Source organism: Agelaius tricolor, unplaced genomic scaffold, assembly GCF_023055355.1.
Source record: "Agelaius tricolor isolate 1412-34295 unplaced genomic scaffold, bAgeTri1.0.p SCAF_2, whole genome shotgun sequence".
NCBI lineage: Eukaryota > Metazoa > Chordata > Aves > Passeriformes > Icteridae > Agelaius > Agelaius tricolor.
Genome location: NW_027269262.1, coordinates 87,772,550 through 87,797,341, shown reverse-complemented (window position 1 = coordinate 87,797,341; position 24,792 = coordinate 87,772,550). Strand labels below are relative to the sequence as shown.

Genomic DNA, 24,792 nt, shown 5'->3' with positions numbered 1-24,792 from the left:
GGAGCCAAGGCAGGTCCAGCTGTATCATCTCTTGGAGCCAATCCACCACTGCAAGTGGCAACTTCCAAGTATTTCACTTTGACATTTACTTGGCTCATGCTATCTCACCATTGACACAATTCTGGAGCCTCCTGGATAGATATACAGGACAACAAAAAGACCTTTAAAACACCTGTTTCAGCCATAAAATTCCATGAGCTAAGGGTGAGTTCCTGTCATTGGGTAACACTGGTCATTTCTTTGTGCCTGCACCGTGCCCTTGGCTCCCCAGCCTTTCAGACTGAGTGGCTCACCCTGGGCTGCCTGGTGGCACTGCTTTTACCCTTGTGAGCACTTGCAGAAGGTGTTGAATTCCTACCTTCCTCTGCACAGCTATTATTTATTAATGTATCAGACCTTCACTCACTATATATTGTTGGATTTAGCTTTCAGTGAGATACACAGATATTCAGCCTGTTCAGCTAACCACCAAAAGTCAATAAAATGCTGCAACCTGAGAAGAGAGAGAGAAGTTGCACATTCAAGGGTCTGAATCAGTCCACCTGAAACCACAGAGTGTATCTTTCCCAGTAGGATTAGAGTGGTGATTATCCCAAGAGAACTTGTAGGTGAGGGCAGATTTCATCATTTTAAGTGTTTAATCTCTCAGAGCCAGAAGGCTGTATATTAAAATGAAAGATAAATGGATAAATATTTAAGACTAGGAAGGATTCATTTAGATGCTTTGAAAGTGGTAGCAATGTTTTGCTAAGATGGGAAAGAAGTTGCTGGACAGATATCTTGTCGGTTTGATTTTTTTTTCCCAGAAAAATGTTTTGTTTTGTTTTTTTTTGTTCCTAGGACAAACTCTGTATCCCTTTGTAGTGTACAGTGTGTCCTCAGGGTGGGATGGAGCAAGCAAGAGATTAAAAAAAAAAAGCATTGGGCAGTTACAAGATAAATTTCAAGGTCTTTGGCACTGAAAAGCCTTAGAGGCAAAAAAAAACCACATTAAACTGTCTTTTGTGTACATCCCAGGAGAATGTTTTCTCCTTTGGTGTGTTGAATCTATGTGTTTACTCATGTATTAAAATTGCTGCTTGGTCTGCAGTGTAAAGATAACATAAAATGAATCCTAAATGCCAGATATAGGTTTACAGGCTGAGATGCTCTCTAGAGTTGTCATCACTTCTGGGTTGTGGCTGTGATGGGATGTAATGTTTTATGCTCTGCAGCTTCTGGACAAAGCCAAGGCTAAAGGGATTTAGAGAAACCAACCAACAGATTCAGGCTAGGAGACTGCTACAGAAACACTCAGCAAGTAGTGAGGAATTGCCAAGGAAGAGAAACCTCCAGAGGAACAAGATTTAAAATGTAGGCTATCACCTTGCAGAGTTCATCCTGCCTCACTGTGTTAAAGCTGTGGCTGTGGACTGGAGCTCAGGAGGACTTGGGGACAAGAGTGGGTCCCAGAGTGTCATGGGGAAGAGGAGGGGGAGCAAGTCACAGCCCTCAGAGATACAGAAACTGATCTCATTCCCTCAGCAAGGTCACAGCAGCCACTGTGATGGAGTTGTTTTGCCTCTTATTCAAAGAGCCCAAATCACTTCAGTGGGGCTCAGAAAGGTCAATCTCAGAATGCAATGGCACCCAAGGGTGGCTGTCTGTGATGTGGTCCTATATAACCAAAAGTAACTCAGCTTTTGCTGTGATGAAATTCCCTGTGATATTGTTGCCAGTGTCACTCTTTACATACTCACAGCCTGGGAGTCTGCAGTGCTGGAGAAATGAACTTCTACCCAAGGAGATCCTTCTGCTTTGTCTGACATGCCATGTCACATGTCCCAGAGATGATTTTTACCCCATTTCTTGGGAGGCTAAGTGCTCCTGGAACTGGGACAAGAGCTGTGGTCATCAAAATGGGCTGTGTTGGTGAACACTGTTTGGGGCAGGTGACATTTGGGGAGGGAGCAGGTTGGAAGAGGGGACATTTCTCAGTGCACACACTTCTTCCTTGTGCTGTGAGCCAGTGGCTGCTTTATGGCAGGGATTCATTTGTGATTAATGAGCTATTATCAGCATCGTTAGAAAATCAACCATGGCTGTCACCAAATAACATTCATCTCCTATTCAATTCCTGCTTTTGGCTCTCAGACTTTGGCTGAAATCAGACACTAAGGTGGAAACATGGGGAAGCAATGGATGGCTTCAGTTTAGGTTGCATAAAGAGACCAGTTGTTCTGTGAAAGCCCACCAGTGTGTGTTTGGTATTGATAGCATTAGTGCAAGGTAATTAATATTCCAAGATTGTAGACCTGCTCCAGATTCAATAATATGTCCTGCAAAGGAAATTACCAGGACATTGTTTCTTAATAACACTGAACAGGCATTTATTTTCTTAATGGATTTTTAGTACTGGCCTCACAGTTCACCACTGTCTCAACAAGCCTCCCTTAATCAAAGTTTCATTAGTACAAGAGGTCCTTGATATTTCCAGAAAATATTGGACCTGTAACCTTTGTAAATTTGTACTTCCTGAAGTCTTCTTCAGCCAAACTCTGGATTTGTGCTGCATGCTGTGGTTACCTGTGTAACCCAGGGGAAAGCAGCTCTAGGTGTGGTCTGACATCACCCAGGAGAATTGTGAAGATTGCAGTGTTAATTTACTGGGTTACTGTTAACAGAGCTCCAATAGAAACTTTGTAATAGAAATGTTATCTCCCTGTTTTGGATCCTGCCTCTGTGGAGTGTTTCAGAATTATGGAATCACAAGACCACTTCCAGACTGCACTGAGAGGCTGTACACAAAGTTACCCCTCAGCTAGAATAAATTACTGAGGCACAGTGCCTTAAGTATGCTGGCAGACATCAGACTGATATCAGAAAGGAAAAAAAAATCATAATTTAAGAAATGTGGTTGGAGTCAAGCAGCTTCTTTGAATTATTTTATATTCAATCGTGTGGACAATATCTCATAAGATAGAAAAGTGTAATAGTAAATCTTCTGGCCTGTATTTGTGTGACAACTTCAGTTCCTGCCTGAGTCTCTTCCTTGTCATCAGCAAGCAAACATCAGGATCAGGCAGGTGAAGTAGCCTTCTGTCAGCCTGTGGAAAGCAGCAGGGCATGCAGCACACAGAGTTCAGGTATGTCTTCAGCAGCAGTAGGGTTTAGATGTTTGGAACACGGACATGTTGAATTAATGCAGCTGTTTCATTTTGGCACCAGGCTCTATAAAAGCCAGGGGCTCACTCTGAATGTAGAACTATCTGCTGGCTGTACCCCACTCTTCTGTCCTGTTCCTCCTTCCTTCCATTATTACCTGCACGACAGTAGAGCTCTTACTCAGCTTGAAACTTCTCACCACAAATATGTGCATTAAAGAGGATTGCAGAGACAGCATAACACTGAGCTTGCATAAGGATGCATGCCACTTTCTGGCTTTAAATAGTTTTCAGGTCCCCTTAGCAACTGGGTTTTGCAACAAAGTGCTTTTCAGGAGTGCTAATCATCAGACATTGGTGCCCATGCTGGAGAGTTAACACTGATGCCCTCTTCATGCTGCGGCTGATATTCAGAGATTTGCTCACATTATAGGATTAGATCAAATGATCCTCTCTTTAACATTTCCTTGAGGGTGAATGGAAGGTTTTACTTAAGAAGTAATTTTGTTGTTTGTTTTTCCCTTAGTCTGCTCTAGCTTTGAAAACAGACACAATTTCAAGTCAGCACTGATACTGATGGAAAACTTTGCTCCATTAGTTTGTGGTGGGATGCTGTCCCACAAACCCATGAAATGATGCTCATTGTTTACTGAATCACCACATTTTAAATTAATTGTTTATTGAATCACCACATTTTAAATTAAGATAAAGCTTCATCCACTTATAAGTAGCTCTTTTCAGCAGGTAATGCCTCCTTCCTTGTTACTTCATGGTAAAACCTCCACTGTGTTGCCAGACAATTTGATCCAGAGCTTGATTTTGCAAAATATAGACCTGAAACCTCTTATTTTTCTAACACTTCTCTCTCTCCACTTTAAGGTAAAATATTCTTTCTAGTCTTTAACTGTCAGTTACCTCCTAGAACAACAACTGCTGATTTTTTTTTAGAGAATTAGTTAATGGAGGCAGGGAGGAGAGCCTACAATGCTATTTCATATTCTCCTGCAAAGGGGCACTGAAGCATCTCAGGCTTTTAACCTTGACTTGGAAATGGTTTTGTAATTATGCCTTCTTAAGACTGTAGGTTTTAAAGTCTGCTCATCACTGGCTGAGTGGGAGAAGGAATCTTGTCATTCATGATGGCTGATAACTCGCTTGCCAGATCAAAATTAAGAATAACCTTTCACCAGCAGCTCTAGCACAGACATCATCCTTTCTGACTTCTCAGTGGGTACCAATGAGATTACAGCCAGATTGCACATGACAAACCAAAAATATCCCCAGCAGTCTGTTAAAATTTAACTCCCCCAAAAGATTGCATCCTCACAAGCTCTGCAGCTTGGTGTAGTTCAGCTGATCAATGGGAGCTGAATCATATGCTTTATTATTTCAAAGTTTTCAGAAATCTCAATCAGAAGAGAATTTGTGCTGCAAACAGGGAATGGTGTATCATGGTGCAACCTCCAGCACAGACTGCACAGTAAAGTCTTTGCAGGATTAAAGCCCCAGGCCTTCAGAACTGACACTGTAAAATTCAAAGTAATTATTCTAATAAAACCTTAGCTAGATCCTGTCTGCTTCCCTTCCCTGAGCCTTTAATTGCTCTAGTAGGTTTCTCCTGTTCTGTTGGAAAATACATAAAACTACAGCATTAGCTAAAGGCACCTCAATTTATTGGGTATTCCAAGTCATTACAATGAAAAGGGATTTTTTTACAGTTGTAAGATCCCTCTTTAAGACTTCCCCCAGTCACCAGAGACATAGGTACTCAGAATTGGTGGGGTAAAAATCCCTGAGCTGACAGCTGATAAGCTGAAAAAATAAAAAGAGAACACTTCAAAGAAGAATAAACAGCAACTTTGAACGTCTAGAGCTCAGTGCACATGACAGCAAGTTTGGGGTCTTCCCCAAAGAGGGAAATTGCCAGACATCAGAAGTGCTTAGGTCATTGAAGTGTAGAGATTCTCACATGAAAGAGTTTGCCTTTGGGATTTGCTCTCTGACTGTCACTATTTCTCTGTGCCTACTGTCTTTCATCGCTGCCCTGTCCTTTTCTTCCCGTCTTGGGCTCATGCCTTGAGCTCTGGTCTTTTCACTATTAAAGTCACCAAGAGTTTTGCCAGTAATTTCTAAAAGCATAAGATCAAGGTCTTAATTTTCTTTCATACCCTTGTTTCTTTCTAGGCTTCGTTCCCCAAAGCACAGGTGTTCATTCTGCTTCTCTTTTACGTTTTTGGGTTTTTTTTTTTGGTGAAAGAGTAAAAGCATTTAAAAAAAATCAATTAATAATTTGATTTATCAGATTTTCCCAAGCATTCTGGGAAATTCTCTTTAGGATAGGGGTGGGGATCAAGGTAGTTTAGATTTCATCTCTCCTTGAAATAGCAAACCAATGTCTGTAGGATGTTTAGTTGCCAGAAAATGAATTCAAAAAACACACGCACATGCTCACTCCCACATACAAACTTTGCAGAAAGTAATTTGGTATTCATGTTTTAAAATAATTAAATAATTTCTGGTTGCTCTCATCTAAGCCCTGTGAACAATGTATGCAGTCAAAGCTGCTAAATTAAACCCTCCTGGCTCCATAATGCTGGTACATTGAGCAGATGTGTTCCGGAGTGCTACCCACTGCCTCCATATCTCCTGAATAGCTGCACATAAAGACAGAACATTCATGTAACTCTGTCTATAAATACAGCAGCCAGAATACACTCCAGAGATGTTGTGAGGGCTCCAAAGTTAAGTTTGGTTTGAGGTTTTGAGCTCAAATCAGAGCTAAAACTGATGTTATAATGATTGAATACACTTTCCAGATTTAACATCTTCACAAACCTATTTAATTTCCTGTAATATTTTTAGCTCACATGAAAAGATGTTCTCCCTATTCATCAAAAATTATTTTAAACCTGACAGGAGGAAAATGAAGTTACTGATGTCTGCTTCCTTTATTTAGTACTTTTCACTTACATCCTGTGCTCTCACATCAGTTTCTTACATTGGTTCTGGGAACTGGGCAGAAGAGCTGGTCAGTAAAATTGTAGGAAGGTAGAATAAGGAGACAGATGCGCATCTTGGACCTGATGTTATACAGAGTAAGTTTGGACCTGGGGGTCCTGGTCTGTGGACAATTGAACATGAGCCAGGAGGGCCAACCCTGTTCTTGGGGACATCAGGCACAGCATTGTCAGCCAGGCAAGGGAGGGGATTGTCCTGCTCTGCTCTGCACTGGGGCAGCCTCACCTTGAGTCCTGTGTGCTGATTTGGTTACCACAATAAAAAAAAAAAAAAAAAAAAAAAAAAAAAAACACATTAAACTATTAGAGAGCATCCAGATGAGACCATGAGGTGGTGAAGAGCCTTGAGGTGAAGCCGAAAAAGATGCAGCTGAAGTAATTTGGATTGTTCAGCCTGGAGGAGACTGAGGGAAGACCCCATTGCAGTCACAGCTTCCTCATGAGAGGAAAAGGAGGGGCAGACAGCAACCACTTCTCTCTGGTGACCCAAGGGGATGGCCTCAAGCTGTGTCAGGGGAGGTTTAGGCTGGATAATAGGAAAGGATTCTTCACCCAGAGAGTAGCTGGGCACTGGAACAGGCTCCCCAGGGAAATGATAACAGCACCAAGCCAGAGAGAGTTCAAGAAGCACTTGGACAAGTCTCTGAGGCATAATTCTTGTGGTGCCCTGTGCAAGGCCAGGATCTGGATTTGATGATGTTGATGGATCCCTTCCAACTCATCACATTCTATTATTTCTGATCTTTCTGATTTATTTCAATGGTCTTCTACTGCATGTGCAAGAGTTATAGCCCCTTCTGCACCTCTGACCCTTCAGAGTCAGGCTCCAGGATATAAAGATGGGGTCCTCTGATTCATTGCAAAGGGTACAAGGACCAACAGCTTCAGTCACATGCAGTTACATTAAATTGTCTTTTCTGAAGATGGTATCAGAGACAATCTACTTATGCACTGCATTCACCACAACAATGACAGTTACCTCTACAATGAGCCTGAAACATTGAAAAAAGGCCTGTACTGAAGACCAAGTGTTTCAAGAGTGAGACACTAATTATTTCCTGCTACAGTAAAATACTCCCAGATTAGCCTAAGAAATAGATTATGCTTTATGTTCTAGGCAAAAGAAAAGAAAATATCCAGGCCTAAGCTAATGCTCAATGCCAGAGTGAAATGAAGAGATATCCCTCCCTGATGCCAAATCTGGTGCTTGGCTTAAGTCAAACTGTGGAAGTAAGATGTAAGAGGTGTGTCATCCTGTGCATCAAAGACTTCCTGGATTTTATTGCACTTCTGCTTAATCTGTCATTACTTTCCTTAAGTGGTGGCATTTGTATATGTACTGCTTCTAAGAAACAAAAACCACAAATATGGAACAGATTTCAGTGGGATGTAGAAATACCTGAGCCTTCTTTACCCAGGCTACAATGATAATGGGAGCAGATTAACTGTGAAAACACAGAATTTTGTGCCCTCATATTCATTAATTGCTTCTTAGTATGAAAAATTAACCCATTCCACTTCAGTTACCTTTGTCTCCATGCCCTTGATAGACTCATTAATTCTGATACTCTCATACTAAAACCCTGTGTAATTAAGTAGGAGGTACTAACAAGTAACTGTAATAGTATGGCTTGCTGTTTTACCAGGTCTGGTTCTCCAATTTAAGGTAAGGTTTTAAAGTTGTGTGTACACAAACTTCTTCTCAGTAAATTTATTTTTTACTCACTGGGATTGAAATCCCATTGCAGAGTAACCAGAGGGATGTCAATGTAAATGTGACAGCTTAGTGAAGACCGGGGTGAATAGATTTGCTTGGCCTGAACTCCCCCTAAACCCAGTATTGCCAAGGTGATGAGATCCAGCCCAAAGGCAGAGGGTAGGATGGAGTTATCTGAATCTTTCCAGTTTAGTATTTCAAGATTTCTCAGTTCCCATTGGGCACCAAACAGTGACACAGAAGAACTTGACAGAGAAGAACTCCATCTTGCAGGTGGAGTGGATGAAGGGGAGAGGAGAACCTGAGGGCAGGCAGAAGCTTACAAACCACACCATTGCATGCTGACTCTAAAACAGGAGCTGGTAGCTCCCAAAAGCATAGTGATATGTTTCATGTATACCTGTGAAATAAATGTGGATTTTTATGTATGAATCCCAGAAAATTAATCTATACTTTATTTGTTCCCAGATGAATGGAGGTAATTATGGAAATTCATGCATGCAAAAAATGTCTGATCTGATGCACTTCTACCTTATCAATTAGGAGCATTGTGTGACTCCAATCTAGCTAACTTGCTGTACCATAAAAGCAAGTGGAGAGGAGCCAATAACCCCTGAATTCAATCTGGTTTTAGCTGTTATTTCTTGTTTCTCCTTTTATCATCTAACTCATGAAGTTAGGATCTGTGGGCCATCAACTGACTGATTGGGACTGCTGCTCAATTAGCTGATGAAGTCATTGCTGGATCTAATGGTTGCAATTTAAACCCTGCTTTTGAGCAGATAATGGAAAGGTTAATGCTGTAATAAAGGATGAAGAGACAGACATGTGCCATTTATTCCCTGCTCTGTAAATTAGGGCACTAATAAAAAACCTGTTCTGGAAATTAATAAACAGATTAAAATAAATTAATAAATAAATAAAACAGGAAAAACCAGAATTACTTCCAGGAGGTGAGAAAACATTTCTATATGACTGCATCCTCCAACATACAGAACTTCCACAGAAAGACTAAAACTGGCGTGAGTTTAAGCAGTGGAGCAAGGTTGAAAGATGCAACACAATGCACAAAATAACAACTGCAATATTAATTTCTACTGTGCAGGCTCAGGGGAAAAGCTGCTCTTGTGTTTGTGCACAGTGTGACATTTCTTGCATAAAGACAGTGACTCAAAATTCCTGGCAAAACAATATTTGTGTTTGAAATATTTCCTACACTTTTGTATTCTTCTGTCCTGTGAAGGAAAGAACACAATGATCCTTGCTGGAAGAAGGAGCACAAGTTCCCTCAAGAGTCTGGAGGGTGAAATATTTCTTAGCCTGCCCCATAACTCCAGTAATGGTGTGTGCAGACCTTAATTATGTGCTTTCTATTGTGGGAATGTTGAATCACTTGTGTTAGATGAACAGCATCCACAGCCACATTACATCTGTCTGGTGTACACCTAAAGCAGGCACCTTGAGATGTATCTAATAGCTTTACAAGCCAGCTGAGTACAACCATGTGCTTTTTTTTAAATGCCACAGTGACCAAAATAGTGTCAGTAATTTAATGGGAAGCATTCACCATGAAAATCTTTTGAATTTTGTTCTTGTGAGTAATTAGCTTTATCATTAGACTTACCACAGCAGCCCCAGAATTCAAATGACTTGAAAACTTGTAGTTATCAGGTCTTATAATTCTACTGGCATTACAGTACTTGGGTTGTTTTTTTTTTCCTAGCTATAACTCTTGTTCACAGGGGAAGCTAAGCTTTCTTTCTTTGGAAATTCTTACTTTTATAGTTGTCTTGTCTGTGAAAAAACAATAGAATTCATCTACACTTGAAGGTGAAAATGGTACAAGGAGGTATTTCTAAGAACAACTCATTATTAATTTTGGCTCCCCAGAACTGCCTGGGACTGGCTCCTTAATTTCCTGTCTAAAAAGAATATGGATTACTTCGAATATAGACCAGAATCCTGAAACTTTTTGGGACTACTGCTGCTGATAAGCAATAGAACAATCAATGTACAATCAGTCATGAGCATCCTGATCAAGATTACTCAGAAAACACCCCTGAAACAGTTACAGCCTATGAGATAAATAATTAATCAATGTTGACAACAACTTCAAGTCCCTTTATAGCAAATAGAAATGTGTAGCCAGTGCTGTAGATAGCCAAGGCCAAGATCCCTGTTTAATCACAGAATTGAGGTACTGGAGGGATTGTCTGAGTCAATAGGTTTTTCACCCAGGAAACAGTTACAGCCTCATGCTCACCTACTAATTTTCTCTGTAGCCACACGGCAAGTGTAGCTCCCTATCCCTGGACATGTCCTGGTGGGACATAAAGGGAGAAAAACCTGACTTTTAGATACCTTTTAGATACCTGTGTCAACCACCATGTTTGTCTGAGAGGTCAATAAAAGCCTAGGCCTGAAATTTGTCCCTCTGCAGCAGTCTTAATTTTACAGATATAGGGAAAAGCTCTGCATGTCTGATGCAAACCTTCCCCAGCATCCCAGTATATATATGGCACTGCAAGCTGGGAGCAGAGCACCAGTATTGTTACTTGCTGTTCCAGGCTTTCTGCTTCTGTTCACCTGCAAGAGATGAGATTCAAGGCATGATTTGGATATTCAATTCAGGCACCCAAATATCTGTGTGTGTAGAGATGATTTAAGTGTCTGCTGTCCCACTAATGTAGCTGGTACTGCCTGTGGAGTTCAAAGGGTTGTTCAGCTCACTGAGTGAGCTTTACTGGCTCTCTGGATGGTCAGATAGTCATGCTATACCTGAAAATGGATTTAGCTCTCCACCCTTATTGATTCATTATTATGCTGAAATTCCAGTCACTCTCTGCACTGATACCACAGCAGAAGAATGTGGCAAAGCTTGAATTAAGAATAGGAATTCCTGTTCCCATGGATGTCAAGAACAGGAAAGTTATGTCAAGACTGAGTCTCACTGTGCCCAGTATTCCTCTGTCACAGACAACTTCCCTTCTGTAAACTCAGCTGTTCCACACAGGAGACACACGAAGATTCACGGGTTTTGAGGACACAAACGTGGTAGTCCTAACAGAGTTTCTTAGCACAGGCTTAACTGTTTTCTAGATTGTATTCTGCATGCAGGACTTCTCATTACTGCATTTTTTCTATTTTTCTAAATGTACTTTGCATATGCTGAAATCACTGCCGTTTTCAATTTATTCAACTCATTAGATTTCTTTCTTCAAATAAAAACAAAAATCTCTCCTTCTATATTGCCATTTTTCCCTGAGGGTTTGATAAAATTGTCATTGTTTGAATCTGTCAGGTTAAACAGGGACAATGCAATCTGAGACATTAACAAGTCAGTTGAGCAAAAGGGCCATCCTACATTGTGTAGGGAAGCATTGTTGCAGATGCTGGTGAAACATTTCAGGAATAAAAATTGGACAGGTCTGGAAAAGACTGATAACCTCCTCCAAAGACTTCAACTTCTGGCATCAAATGAAATGTTACATGCTTACAGATGATCCTTCTGAATTTTGAATGCAGATTAATTGTTTATGGTAATGCAAACCAGCAGAAATACTCTAAAACATCATCAGATTTACATAGGTACAAATCCTGTGTGCTAATGACACTGTTCCAACGTGTCAGTCAAAGTCCTGATGGTACAATGACCTCCAAAGAGCTTATTCAAAGTTCACCTCCAGTGAGGCTGTGATTCATTTGCCATGCTAACACAACTCATCATTTGCTAATGAATGTGAACTGGAGATGGGAAAGGAGCACAAATAACTCATCTGCTCCTCACACTTCAGCTGGTGCTGTGTTGGCCTCCACGCTTCATCAGCACCATGCTCTTTCCTGAGATGCAGATCTTACAGAAATTCCACATAAACACAACCTCTGTAAGCACCTTTACTGAAACACTTAAAAGTTATTGACATATTCTCATCAGTTTAAATGCAAGATGTTGAAAAAAAAACTATTATAAAGGGATTTGCCTTTAAACAACTGATCATCCCCTTCACATTTCTGTCCAGACCACATATCTTGTCATGTGTTAAACCATCAAGGCAGCAGCCGACATTTTAGGGTCAAAAGCCTCTTCTTGTCCCTCTTTTATTTTCCCAACAAATAGATGTTAAAAAAATTCCCAGTGTTCTTATAAAAGTATCAGAGAAGAGAAGCCCTCAAATATATTTTGAAAGGCAGGTATTAAAAGACAGAAGACCTGTGGCAGTGGTTTGGTTGGTGTGAGGCTGAGTTACAGGGAGTGGTTTTATTTCTGCACTGAGAGAAAGAGCCTGACATCAAACATCTTGCCATCTGGGGAAGGTGTGACTGGGAGACCATGCTCAGGTTCCCATCCCAAAGGGATTTTCATCCATGTGACACTGTGCTCAGGGCCAGGACTCTGACACTACTCTTGGTCAGTATAATGGAGCCATCTCCTTCAAAAACACAAAAAATCTGGGGCTTGAGTGATGTGTACCAAGTGCACTGTGAGACTCCATACAGAGCTGGAAGTATCCAACAGAACCTAGGGGAGGAACATCTGTTTCCCCATGGAGGAGCAGCATGAGAGTGGAGTTGCACTGTGGTGTCCATCATTACTGGAGAGAAGCCCATCCCTTGGGATCAGAATGAGATAAGGGTCCTACACTTGCTTAAAAATGCTAATTTGCTTTAAAAAGGCTATTTTATCTGAGATAATCTAGAGCTTCTGAGACATTCCCTGTTCTGTTACAGGAAGAGACTAGAACATTAAGAATAGTCTGCATTCAGTTGCCTTCCCCTGGCTTCCAGATAATGCTGTTTTCTGGGGTATTGTTCTGGAAATGAGCTAGAGCTGTGAATCCTTGTCATCTGACTGATCAAGAATGCCAAACTACAACCTGCTCTGGAGCACAAAGCAAAGGTGAAGAGTCAGGTGTAAGAAAAGGTTTATAGGAACAGCATAAATCAAACTGGATTAAAAATCTGGTTTAATTTCCAGTGAAATTTGGTCTATTAACACAGTTTTGCCTGTGTTAATTTGTGTATTCCAAGAAAAAGCATTCCTCTATGCCACCACTGCATCTTTTTATACACAGCATATGCCACCACTGCATCTTTTCATCATGACATGAAGTTTAGCCTTTGCATCTTTCAGCACAGATCCTTTCTTCTTCTCTTCTTCTCTCCCTGTGGATAAAGTGAGGGCAGCTCATCCTCTTTGCATTCTGAACAGTAAGAAATCCTTCCCTGACTGATTGATGTGAGTTTGTTTTGCAGCACCACTGGATGTGTGAATGGGTCATAGTCTACAGACTGGATTGTTAAGAAAAGCTGATGTGCCTTGAGGTTGTCAAATAACCTAAGTTGCAGTAATGACTCTGAACTCTTCACTTATAGAAAAAATTCATAAAATCTTCCTGGATTTAAAAAACCCAGCAACTGGATGGTTCAAAGTAAAGATCTGAGACCTTTGTCTGATTTTCTCCAGGTCAGGCAGTGATTAAACACTATGGAGAAAAGATCTATCTTCCATTCTAGCTTCAATACTTCATGATTTTAGCTGAAAAAGCCCTGAGTCAAGTGCCCTGTGTCACAAGCACAACTGTGACCACCTCAGGTGCAAAATGATAGAGCTCACTGTGGAGTAAATGTCAGAAAATCCAGAGATCCTACCTAATCTGAGAGAACTGAGCCATATGTCTGGCTCCACAGGAGCTGCATTATCAGGACGCTTCATTGCCCATAATGGAAAACCCACTGAGCTGTACCTGGACCTGGAGTGCACTGGCAGAGTTGTTGTTGGGTGCCGGTCATGTGCAGTCATGCACCTCTTCCTTACACAGATGCAAATCTTTGTCCAGGCCAAAAAGGTCTACTGGGAATGGCACCATGCAGCTTTTCTTCTGAATGTCCCACTCCAGGTGAGAGCTGAGATCCTTGCAGAAAGTGTTCATGTTCTCACATAAGGGTGACTGTGTCATGAGTTTGAGAAGGTACAGGCAAAGATACAGTCCCAGCTGAAATGTTGCTTTTTTTTTCAATTGGCAGTCCCACGTGGCTGAAGTGCTACATTGGGTTGGAATAATTGGCCTTTTTTTAAAGTATGGGGTTTGCAATGTATGGTCAAAAATATAAAAATACCCAACTATCAATATCCCAAATGGGTTGAAGTCTTACATAAAGAGCAAAGATTCTCTTTCAGTTCATTGTAAGAATCTGTTTGACCACCAAATAATTATTATTATCAATTTCCTACCTAGTAACTCTGTATTGGAGACTACAGAGGCTTTTTCGGGACACTGCTGCTTTCTTATTAGAAGTTCACTTTCAGCTGTGCCAGCTTTGGAGGACCTAATATATTTGATGTGTGTACCTGCAAGAAAAGGCACTTTGGTCAGGTGGAAGAAAGGGTGGGTGGATTCTTTGGGTTTTTCTGTTTGTTTTCTCTGTCTGCTACAGTCTTTTGATCTTTATTGATTTTAAATGGGACAGTAGAAAATATCACAACACTCTATTCAATCAAGGCAGAAGTCACAACTGTGTGTTCAGGAGTTACTCTTATTTGCATTTTTTTGAGATTTCTAAAACTTTATTCAGAGGGTATAATTCATTCTTCTCCTTTCTAAAGAAACAAGGAAGGGTTTGTGGGGGAGATCAGTGTATGTCCCTGTGAGACATCCTAAATCTTGTGTACCCCTGAGATTTTGTCATGTTTGGAAGTAGACTCCTAGATCTTTTGTCCCTCTGGACACAGCAGTTTTGGGTGACATTTGGAAAGGTACCTTCCTAGAAATTTTTCTCCAGATGTTTAAGCATTGATATAGATGATTGCTTGCCTAACCTTAGGCTCTTTCTGTCATCTAAATTCACTTCTTTACAGAGTTAGCAGTAGTCTGGGCACTTAACTACTCAATTACAGGTTGGCCTTCGAAGGTCCAGCACTTTTATTTTGCAAAATTTAGCAAAAACCAATGTAGGAATCTTAAGGTTTACCTTCAAATGGCTCCACACCAATTTTTTAATATCTTTTGGAGAACGCCCTGTCAGAACTCATTTGATTTGTGGTTTTTGCAGCTGGGGCTGCTGGGTGATGTGGTTTGGCTCTGTGCTCTCCTTGCTCTGCTGCACTGATGGATCACCGTGTTCCTAGTCTGTGTGTCTCAACTCAATTAGCAGCTTTGCTGCCAGCCAGAGATAAGCCCATGGATAGGCATTCTGGGCATGGCAGATAAAAGCCCCAAACAGTTGTTCAGTCTGATATCCTTCACTTGATATAAAAATAGAATTTAAAACCACTAATGAAGCAATTCAGGGTATTTAGTTGCAAGTTAGAAGCTTTTGGATCCTTATTCAAGCTGCAGGGGATAGGAGACATGCAACCCCTTGGTAGCTAATGCTGTCATTGCCTCTCCTTTGCTTCTGCCATCTGTCCCCCACTCATGTGACAAGATGCCTTGGTCTCTCCCAGTAACTTACACATGCCAGGAATTTTGGAGCACTTTTGACACTTTTCCCAGGAGGGAAATAGGATCTTGGTATATGATTCTTGTCTTCTATGCTGAGGAAAAACAGGCAGGGAAATGTAGTGCTCTGGGCTGTTTTGCAGGCTCATACCAGCAAACCTGGGAAATGTGTCAGACCATTCTTCTGACAGAAAATGCAGATTGATGGTATCTGTGCTATCTGACACTGCTGACCCAAAATGTACCAGCATGCCAGACCCTGGGAAAGATGGCAGTGGTGGTCAACAGGACTCAGAAGAAAAAGGTTTTTAGGACTGGGCCTGAAAAAAAGCAAGACAAGGGAGATTTAACCTGGTTTGGCTAGTACATGGAGGAGAGGAAAGAGGAATCATTTGATATAAAAGCTGTTCTTTCATACCCTGAACGCCCTGCTGTGAAGCACAGCTTTCCCCTCCCAGGTCTTGATTTTAAAAGCTTTCCAGACTCATGGACACAGCAGTGAAGCCCATTCAGCGGCATTCCTGCCAAAGAGAGCTCAAGGCCATCAAAAACCTGGCATGAGTAAGGGTTTGGGCTTTTCTGCCTCAGCTTCCTGCTGTGCCAGGGACAATGTCTGTCACCTCTGTCACCAATGGACAGGTGTCATTCTGGGCTACCACCTCAGCACCTGCCAGGTCAGCTTTGTATGCCAGTTAGACCAGGACTCTTTTGGGGATCTTTCCTTACATTCTAGAGTTTCCCTCAGCATCATATGAAGGACTTTTTTCTGCCTCTGCTATCACAGCAGAGCAAGAGTGCAATGCAGCTTACTGAGCATGGCATTTCTGCCCTGTCCTTGCTGGACAATGGCACTGGGACAGGGATTTTTGCATGGAGCTGTGGGTGCACACTCAGGGAAATCTGTGGATGCAAGGAAAGGGAAACCTTAGAACACCCCTTCCGCAGGACTTGTTGCTTTTTCTCTTCTCTTCTCTTCCAGGACCTCCACTAAGTTTCTCAGTGCTTTTCCAGGCATCCCTGGCCCTTTTGTAGGCTCACAAAATGTTTGGATTTTTCCTGTCACCCTTATCTCAGTACTGATCTCTGGCCTATTGCTTGGAATTGCAGAGATTCAAGAATCTAAATATTAAACTGTGAGTATTCCAGAGTCTGTGGAAATCAGGCATGCATTCCCTTCTCTCTGAAGAGCTATTCTCAAATATTTGGTAATGTAATTTTTTTTAGTGTTAAAAACCCTGACTCAAGTTTCTCATTAGCAACCATAAAGCGATCAGTGCAAGATACTGCAGATGTTCTGTGAAAAATGAAGTTCTGAAGAAGAGAAAAAGATGGTGGGTAGGAATATAGAGCAACTGAAAGAAATGTGAGAAAAGATGCATTTTTAATCCTTATGGGTAAAAGCCAATAGCTGAAGAAAATAAGGTTTTTCCAATATGAAATTTGGGAAACTGTGTGGGAATCATGGTTTAGAACCATATTGCTTTGGATACCCTAAACCAAAAATTTAGCAGAACACTGTCAGATTTTCTTTACATATCACAGTCTTAGAGAATTCCATTAGCATTTACCAGGTGGCAGAGCATAATGAAACCAGAGCATAAGCTTTAAGGGAAGAAAATAAAATACCAAATGAAGCAAAGCCGAAAAATCCAAGATTCATAAGAATATTTGGAGACAGAAGAGTCCCAATGTCTTGCAAGAAGTGGTATTGAAGATGAGAGAGCAAAAAGAAATCTGTGCACTGTTGGACTGAGGTGATTTCTTACTAGTAACTGTTCAGTTAGAGGCTGGAGGCTTTCTTACCCAAAGCCTGGGTTATAATTTTGTAACCAGGATTCCTGGCCACATGTAGATGTGATACCTAAATTTACAGCAAGGGATTTCAGACAAACCAGAAATGCTGTGGCTGGCTGGTTAATTTCAGTAGCAAAAATACATAAACATTATGAAGAGGTGGTGTTTATAATTATATCCAAACCAGGGGTAAACATAAGGGGTGGCATTCAGCTGATTTGCACAGTAAACCTCTCCATAGGAGCTCATCACCAGTCTGTCCTTACAGTTAAAGAGAAGAAATATCCTCTCCAGGTGCTCCTGACCAGCTTGAGCTATTTGGTTTAAATCAACCTGAGCTGTACACTAGAAGCACACACTCCTCTCTATTAACTAAACCTCACTGAGGCTTAAAATTTTGTCCCACAGCATAAAAATTTGTCAAAATGATACCCAATGCAAATGTAGTTTGCCCTGCCTATGGCAGATCCAGTGCTCAAAACAATTTCATAGGAAAGCTGTTTTGGAATAGATTACAGGCAAATTCCTACAGGATCTGCTTCTACAGTTTTGAAGGAAGGGATGGTGAACAGAAATGTGATGAGCAGATGTATATATAAAACACATAAATGTTCTCAGCTATATCTGTGTTCTATTGGCTTCAAATGAAAACAGATATAGATGAAAAACTCAAAGAATGGGGAATAGCAAAATAAGTAAAAATTTACCAAACAAAACAGTCTGTGATGTTCATAGAAGAAACATTAGATTCATCATCATGCATAGTCGTAAATTACTTCTTCTTTTCTGGGAAAGAATTTTTTTTTTTTGAATACTCTTTTTAACACAACAAAATAGTGCAGTTAGAAAATATGAGTATTAAATATGTAATTTCTAAAACTAAGAAAATATATTGACCTGAATAATATGTGATTTGTGACAGTAACAAGCAAGCACTGCCATTTGGTGGTCTGGAAATTATGGATACAACAAACTAATCAGATTTTTAAGGCATAATGCTGCAAATAGGAACCATGTAATATGCTGTGAAAAATTATGTAAAATAATGGCAATGATGATTCTAAAAGCTGAAGAACACATTCAGATCCTCATTTGGCATAGGTGATATACATTCTTGAAGTCTGGACTGCCACCTGCTGAAACACAGTTTCATAGGAAGCTTTGACTTAATAGGACTGAGTTTTCATTTTAAACCTTGATTTTCACCCTGTTTCTTTCTTCCAACCCTTAGTGCTCTATGTCCCTTGAATCATTATAACTGTGAGTAAATTTCAGATTTTCTCCCCTTCTGTGCCTTGATTCCCCAGTCAGTGGCAGTCTTCTTTCTGCTCATCCTCTGTGATTTCAGCAGTTTCTTACCCTGTGATTTTCCTGTTACAATTTTAGAGCCAGACTCAACCCCTCAGCCCACACTGCTGCCTCTACAAAATGAAATTAGGCAGTGCAGACTCAGGCACTGCCCTGTTGCCAATTCTCTTTATGTTTGCATGGCCACCACATGGGCATAGGTGTGCCCAAAACAGGGGCAGTAGCAGCAAGGGGAAGATGAGCCTTCTTATCTTTGCTGAGCAAGGGGGACTGATGTAAGAAGGGTGGAATCTGAGTGACATCTTCCACAGAAAGGACACAGGAAGACTTGCAGGCTTCAAAACCATCAGGATCCAGACCAGAGGAGGCTGAACTGCACAGCATCAGTGCAGATTAAAGTTGATGGCATGCTCTGAGCTGCAGTGATAATTATTGCAGAGGCTGAGGAGGACTGCTGAGATGTGAGCTGATTAACTTGTGGGTGTTTGCAGTTGGTGTTTACCCTTCAGCTGTGGTGCAGCAGGAGGAAAGCAGACCCTTCCAAGATGGGTTATGGGCACTAACATGGGCTTTTCATCCCCTCATACCCTGAGTCCTGCAGGAAGGAGCCTGGGGTGAGGCTCCGAGGGCTCCGTGGGTTTGGGGCCTGCAGCTCCCCCTCAGCAATGGCACCTCTGAGGGGCTTCGTGCCCTTCCTGCAATGGGGGGGCGTTCAGGCCACCATCTCTTCTCAGATTTGCCCTCAAGATTACTCACAACGACTTGTGATCTTCAGTATGACCCTCTCACCCTACTTTTAGAGGGTGTTTTGTCCTGCATGGCCTCTTGTCCTCACGGGTGGGCTCTCACGTGGAGCTGGGGCTTGCAGCGTGCTTGGTACCACACAAGGAACTGAACAAGGAGCACAGCTAACAGCACTGAGCAGCTGTCCCTTGGTGTCAACATCTGGGATTTTTATTGTCCAAACTCTTTCATCACTGTAAGACCCCTTTCCTTGTATCAAATACGTGGCTGCGACCACCTGCACATCTTCGAACTGCTTTGAGCCTGTTCCAAAAGGAGGGAGCTGCAACCCCCCACTCTGTGGAGCACTGGTACCCTCTAGTGGTAAAACCGCAGGCATTTTTAGGCAAAAAAGATGATTTCACTACTAATTTATCTTCTGTCTTCCTTTTGGACAAAAATCTGTACATCATCTTTAAATGACAGCGGTGTTTTTTTAAATGACATCGTAATTTCATGCCTTTAGTTTAAGTACCTATGATGTAATTTGATGATGTAATTTCCTTGGACTGCTTTCAGTGTGTTTCAACTTTCATTAAATCATTAAAATGATACTTGTGAGCTGATGGGTGGCTGAATTTTCACATGGTATAAAGAAGTGGCTGTTGTGGAAAGTACCAAGCAGCAGCTGCTCAAGGCTTTTAACGGGGTGTGGGTGATGATACCACTCCAAGGCTGAAGTGTGGCAGAGCATAGGTGGCTTATAGTTAATCAAAGAGATCATCTTGCCTTTTTTAGTTTTCACCTGTTTGCTCTTGGAGGTTCTGGACAGCTGGACCATGGGTCTTGGGAAGCCAGGGAGCCACTGGCTTTATAACTGCATCGAGGGGACAGAAGATAAGGTGTGACAAAGCTCAAGGTCATCGCAGGAGTGCCACAAAATTGTTAAGTGAACTGCCAAATGTCTTGAGAAGCAGTAGTGTGGTTATAGGTAGATGCAAAAGACATATTTTGATCTGTTTCCTACCAACTACATAACCCATGCTCTAGAGCAGGGCTGGGGAGTGGGAAAAGGTGAAACTCGCTAAAAAAATCCAAAATTATTTAGCATGAGCAAACACATTTACTTCTGCTCTAACCTTGCTCAAAATGGCTGATCTGAAATTTTCCTGGCATAAGAACAGTGAATTTCAGAGAAGCCACAGAAAAGTAGTCCTTCAGGGTTTGCTATTAAGTGTTTCACTGTTGTCTTTTCCTTGCATGTAGGGTGCTAGTCGACTCTGCTTGGAGGAAATTCCCCCAAAAACCATCAGGAGCTATCTGGAGCTCACCTCTGTCCTTTCACTCCAGCTGCAAATAATTTGCACATTCTCAGAATACCCCTCTTTAGCCCTAGGTTTTCTCAGACATGAAGGAAATGAAAACCCAAGGTTTTCATGTTGCTGAGCTGAGCTGAGTCCCTTGTCACTGCCTCCTCTGCAGGCTCTGTCTCTGCTCATTTCACCCAGTGAAACAAAGTGGAGTTTTTCTCAGCAAGAGATGAAATCACACTACAGGAAGCAGATTGAAATTCAAAGCAGGTAGTACACATAAACACAGCTTGATTCTTCACAAGCTTTTTTCCCTGGGTGATTTCAGTACCTAATGCCTATCATTTCTTTGATGTACCCTAGCTATGAAAGCAGGGTATCCAGAGCTTTTACAAAGATATCTTTCTAATTTATTCATTAAACTCAAAATATTTCCATGGCCACCTGCCCCTCTGTTCCTGTGGATCAAGTTTTGGAAACACATTAAAATGCCCATGGTTTGGGTACATGAAGTACCAGAATATGAGTTTGCCCCTTTGCTTCACAGTAATCACTTCTATAAAAGATTTTGAATAGCTTGAACCTGGGAATAATTTTGCAAAGCAGATCAATTAGACTGAATTGGATTTGCCAGCAGTGGGAGTTAAATTTTTAGTCAAATCTCTGTGTAGTGGAGCCTCACAGGCAGAAAATAACACAGGGGCAATGATTTATCATATACTTTGTTTACTGGAGAGCAGAAATTTATCCTCTCTTGTTACTCTTTCAAACCTTTTTGTCTTTTCATCTGCATAGAAATGAGTGCAAAAATAGAAGACAAAAAGAAAAAGAAATGCAGTTTTCAAGGGAGGGTTTGTCCCAGTCTGCCTTGTAGTGAAGCATTTGCTCTTTCCCAGGCCTCAGGATGTGCCAGGGAGATCCATTGGCAGTCACTGCAGTGCCATTCTGGGCAGCACACAGCTTGGAATAGGCCTCCTGAGCAACACAATCCTCTGCCATATCATGCAATCCCTTCCCAAAATGCACTATCACCCATCTCATTCTTGAAGAATGTGGGTTGATTAAAGCATGTTTGTCCCAGGAACATTCTGACTGTGATCTTGCCATGACTGCCAGGTCCCCCTGCTCCAACCTGGTTGAAAACTTCTGATCTTCATCAGAACCCACCTCATTCTCGCCAACAGGGAGTAGCCATCCCATGGAGGTCTCTACTCATGATTTTATAGGCAATATCTCCAGTGCAAATACAGAGAGGGTTAAAAATGCTGTGCTTTTTGTTTCATTTCAGGTTTCTGATTGTCTTGGGGTGTTTGATCTTAGCAGTCCTGACAACTTTCAAGGAGTATGAAACAGTTTCTGGAGACTGGCTCCTCTTGCTGGTAAGTAAACTGTGGATGCTGCATCAGCCTGGTAATGTCCTGGAATTGAAATCAGCCCCATCAGCAGGGATGGAAACTTGCTCCCAGCTGTGCATGCAGTGAGGCTTCTGCTCCTGCTCCTGGAGCAGTGACTGTGCACTTACATATTGGAGAGTTCCCAGTCCATTGTCAACACCAACTGAGTAAAAAGTAAGTGAGGTTCCTGAGCAAAAATAAAATGAGAGCAAAGACCCTAGCCTGAGGCTTTTAAATCATGGCTTTTCAGCATTTGTCTAACAGTCCTTTCATCAGATTATCAGGAAATTTCCTATTGACCATGCCAGACCTAAGCACACTTTAAAAATATTTTTTGGAGGAATCTTTCAACAGTTTTGATTCATTCTATAGTATTCTGTTAATCCTAGTATTTCTTTCCAGGGAGGTCATCAGAGTTGGACTCATGTCCAATAGCAGCATAACTGAAATTGCTGCAGGCAGTGCCTTTGAGAGAAAATGTATTCACAGCAAATACATTCCCGACTGCTTGTTCTATAAATGCTGAAATTCATGCTCAAGACTTTATTTCAGCAAGGCTTCCCATTTAGCAGAAGAATTAAAAAATAGAAAAAACCCTCCCTAATTATAAAATTGCAAATTCAACATTTTATGAAAATGACCCTAAAAATGAACTTCCTTTGCTCCCATAGCTATCATAAAATACAGGACACAGTGTCTCGCTTAACCTGGCCTTGTTTAAAGTATCCCCAGAGAAACTGCACACCAAAATTAGTTCCAGGATCTCAATTTCCATTTCCCCTTGTACCTCCAGAGACATATAGATTCAACCAAGAGCTAAATACCAAAAGGAATGAAAGGTGAATCCCCCTTGCATGTTCTTTCTCAAAAAGTGCCTGTTTGAAAAGACCTTCATCCCTCAGGGAATGGGAAACTTGCTTTTGGTCTCTGTTACCCTGCTTAGGCCCATCTTTCACATTTGAAAAAGCCTGAGGTTATCTTTCCTTCTCCTGTGCTTGTTTTTATGTGGCTCTCAGCAGCTTTTAGAAGCTATGGGCAATGAGCATGGGGAAAAGTCCCCTTTTCCCTCTTGCCAGCAATTCACAGAGAGGAAAAGTAACCATGTGCCCCAGGCTGCCCTTGGCACCCCACCCTGCTGAGCACCTCAGAGAAGCTCTTTGCTCCCCATTCCCTCCCCATGCTTAGAAAGGATCTGGAGCAAGGTGGAAAATCCCATTCTTTTCATCCACCAGAAATTTAAGGGAACAATATATGCCTTAAATTTTTCTTACATATGTCTTTATCACTGCTTTAAACTTATGACCATATGAGTGTCCTGCGTCCTGCCCTGTCTGGACATTTATGGCTGCATGAACGAGCTGCTGGTGGCTGACCCTGGGGGTGGGCACAGAGTGCCCTGGGGACTCTGCAGTCACCCCTCACATACATCTCCTCATTTTGTGTAGAACAGGAGGTCTTTCTGTGAAGTAATTGTCCTTCCATTAAGACAGGGTAAGCATTTCACTTTTACCGACCAGCAGGGGCAAATCCTTCCTGCATGGTACTTAGCAGGCTGGAAAACTATGTCCCCTCTTTGCCTTGCCCTGTCATCAATCTTGATTCTCCTCCACTTTTTTCCTCTCTCTTACACATATCCTAATACCTGCACCTCATCTGTTTCCTTCAACTGTATCCTTGTGTCCAGAATTACTGCAAAATTATTGTGGGACTAACAATGTTGTGTCTTGATACAGGAAACTTTTGCCATTTTCATCTTTGGAGCAGAGTTTGCCTTAAGAATCTGGGCTGCTGGCTGTTGCTGTCGCTACAAAGGATGGAGGGGGAGACTCAAGTTTGCCAGGAAGCCTTTGTGCATGCTGGGTAGGCACATGCTCTCTACTACTGTTTGCCTCATTAATGTCCCTTTTCCTTTTAAGGCAGTTTGGGGGATATCAAAAAACTGGTGATTGGCACTGCAAAGAGCACTGAAATCAGATCTGCCCTTTATGCCAGGACCTGTGTCCTGCTTGGAGTAATTATTTGAAGTAGCCAGCAATAACTTGTAATTCAGAGACACTTGGCTACCTCATCAGTGAGAATAAAAAAAGAATCCTTCTACTCTTCAAATACATTTTCCTTGTCCTGAGCCCCATTTCACTTTTCTTAAGCTCATCCTCACGAAGACTCTCTCTGCCTTCAGTTTCAAATCCAACCCTATACCATCTTCCCCAGCTCCCTTTCATATTTGCATTTTGTTTTACAATTGTATTGTTGGTCTGTATTTGCAAACAAGTATTTTTGTGATTTCACCCATGTTGTCTTTCAGGCTTGGAAGGCACTGCCTGTAATTATCCACACAATTACTCATTATTCATGTTTGAATACCCTCCTGCAACTACTCATTTCATCCATAAACCAACCAGCCAACATTTAGGAGCTCACTCTGCCCTGAACACTGGTCATCCCCATTCATTCACTGATTTTAGGATACCCTCACTTGTTTCAACTCTCTTCAGGCCAAGCACTGTTTTTTTTTCTTTATTTGTACAGCACACATTCTGGGAACCATGGTGCTGCATGAATACAAGCCTCTCTTTTTGTTTATCTCATGGATCTAAATGGTAGACAAAATTGTCACAAATTTTCTTTGTGCATCTGTGCTATCCTCAATTTAGTAATGCTCCTTTGGGTGCTACTGTTGTACAGATTCTTATATTCTAGTAGGTTTGTGAAGGCAGCAGATGTGAGCAAGTGGGATTGATTCTGTCTCATTCCTTCTCAGTAACAGTGTCATCTCCCTCCTGAGTATGAATCTTCATTGATATCTGGGTAAAAAACAAAAGATATCCTGGATTTATTAAAATCATCTCTCATTTGCCACTGGTACAAGTTTGTTTTGAGAATGATTGGAAGTGAATATATCTGAAATCCACTTTTTTGGCTGGAAAGAGAAATTTTTTTTATTCAA

General features: G+C 41.5%; 1 protein-coding gene across 2 annotated transcripts in view; it reads left to right on the top strand.

Annotated features, from left to right (window-relative positions):
• Positions 1-24,792, top strand: part of KCNQ3 (potassium voltage-gated channel subfamily Q member 3) — a 191,400-nt gene that overhangs the window by 132,804 nt on the left and 33,804 nt on the right. For both annotated transcript variants that reach the window (XM_071421822.1, XM_071421821.1), the window contains exons 2-3: positions 21,740-21,830; positions 23,579-23,705. In XM_071421822.1, the coding sequence (XP_071277923.1) occupies positions 21,740-21,830; positions 23,579-23,705 (218 nt within the window). The remainder of the gene's footprint in view (positions 1-21,739; positions 21,831-23,578; positions 23,706-24,792) is intronic.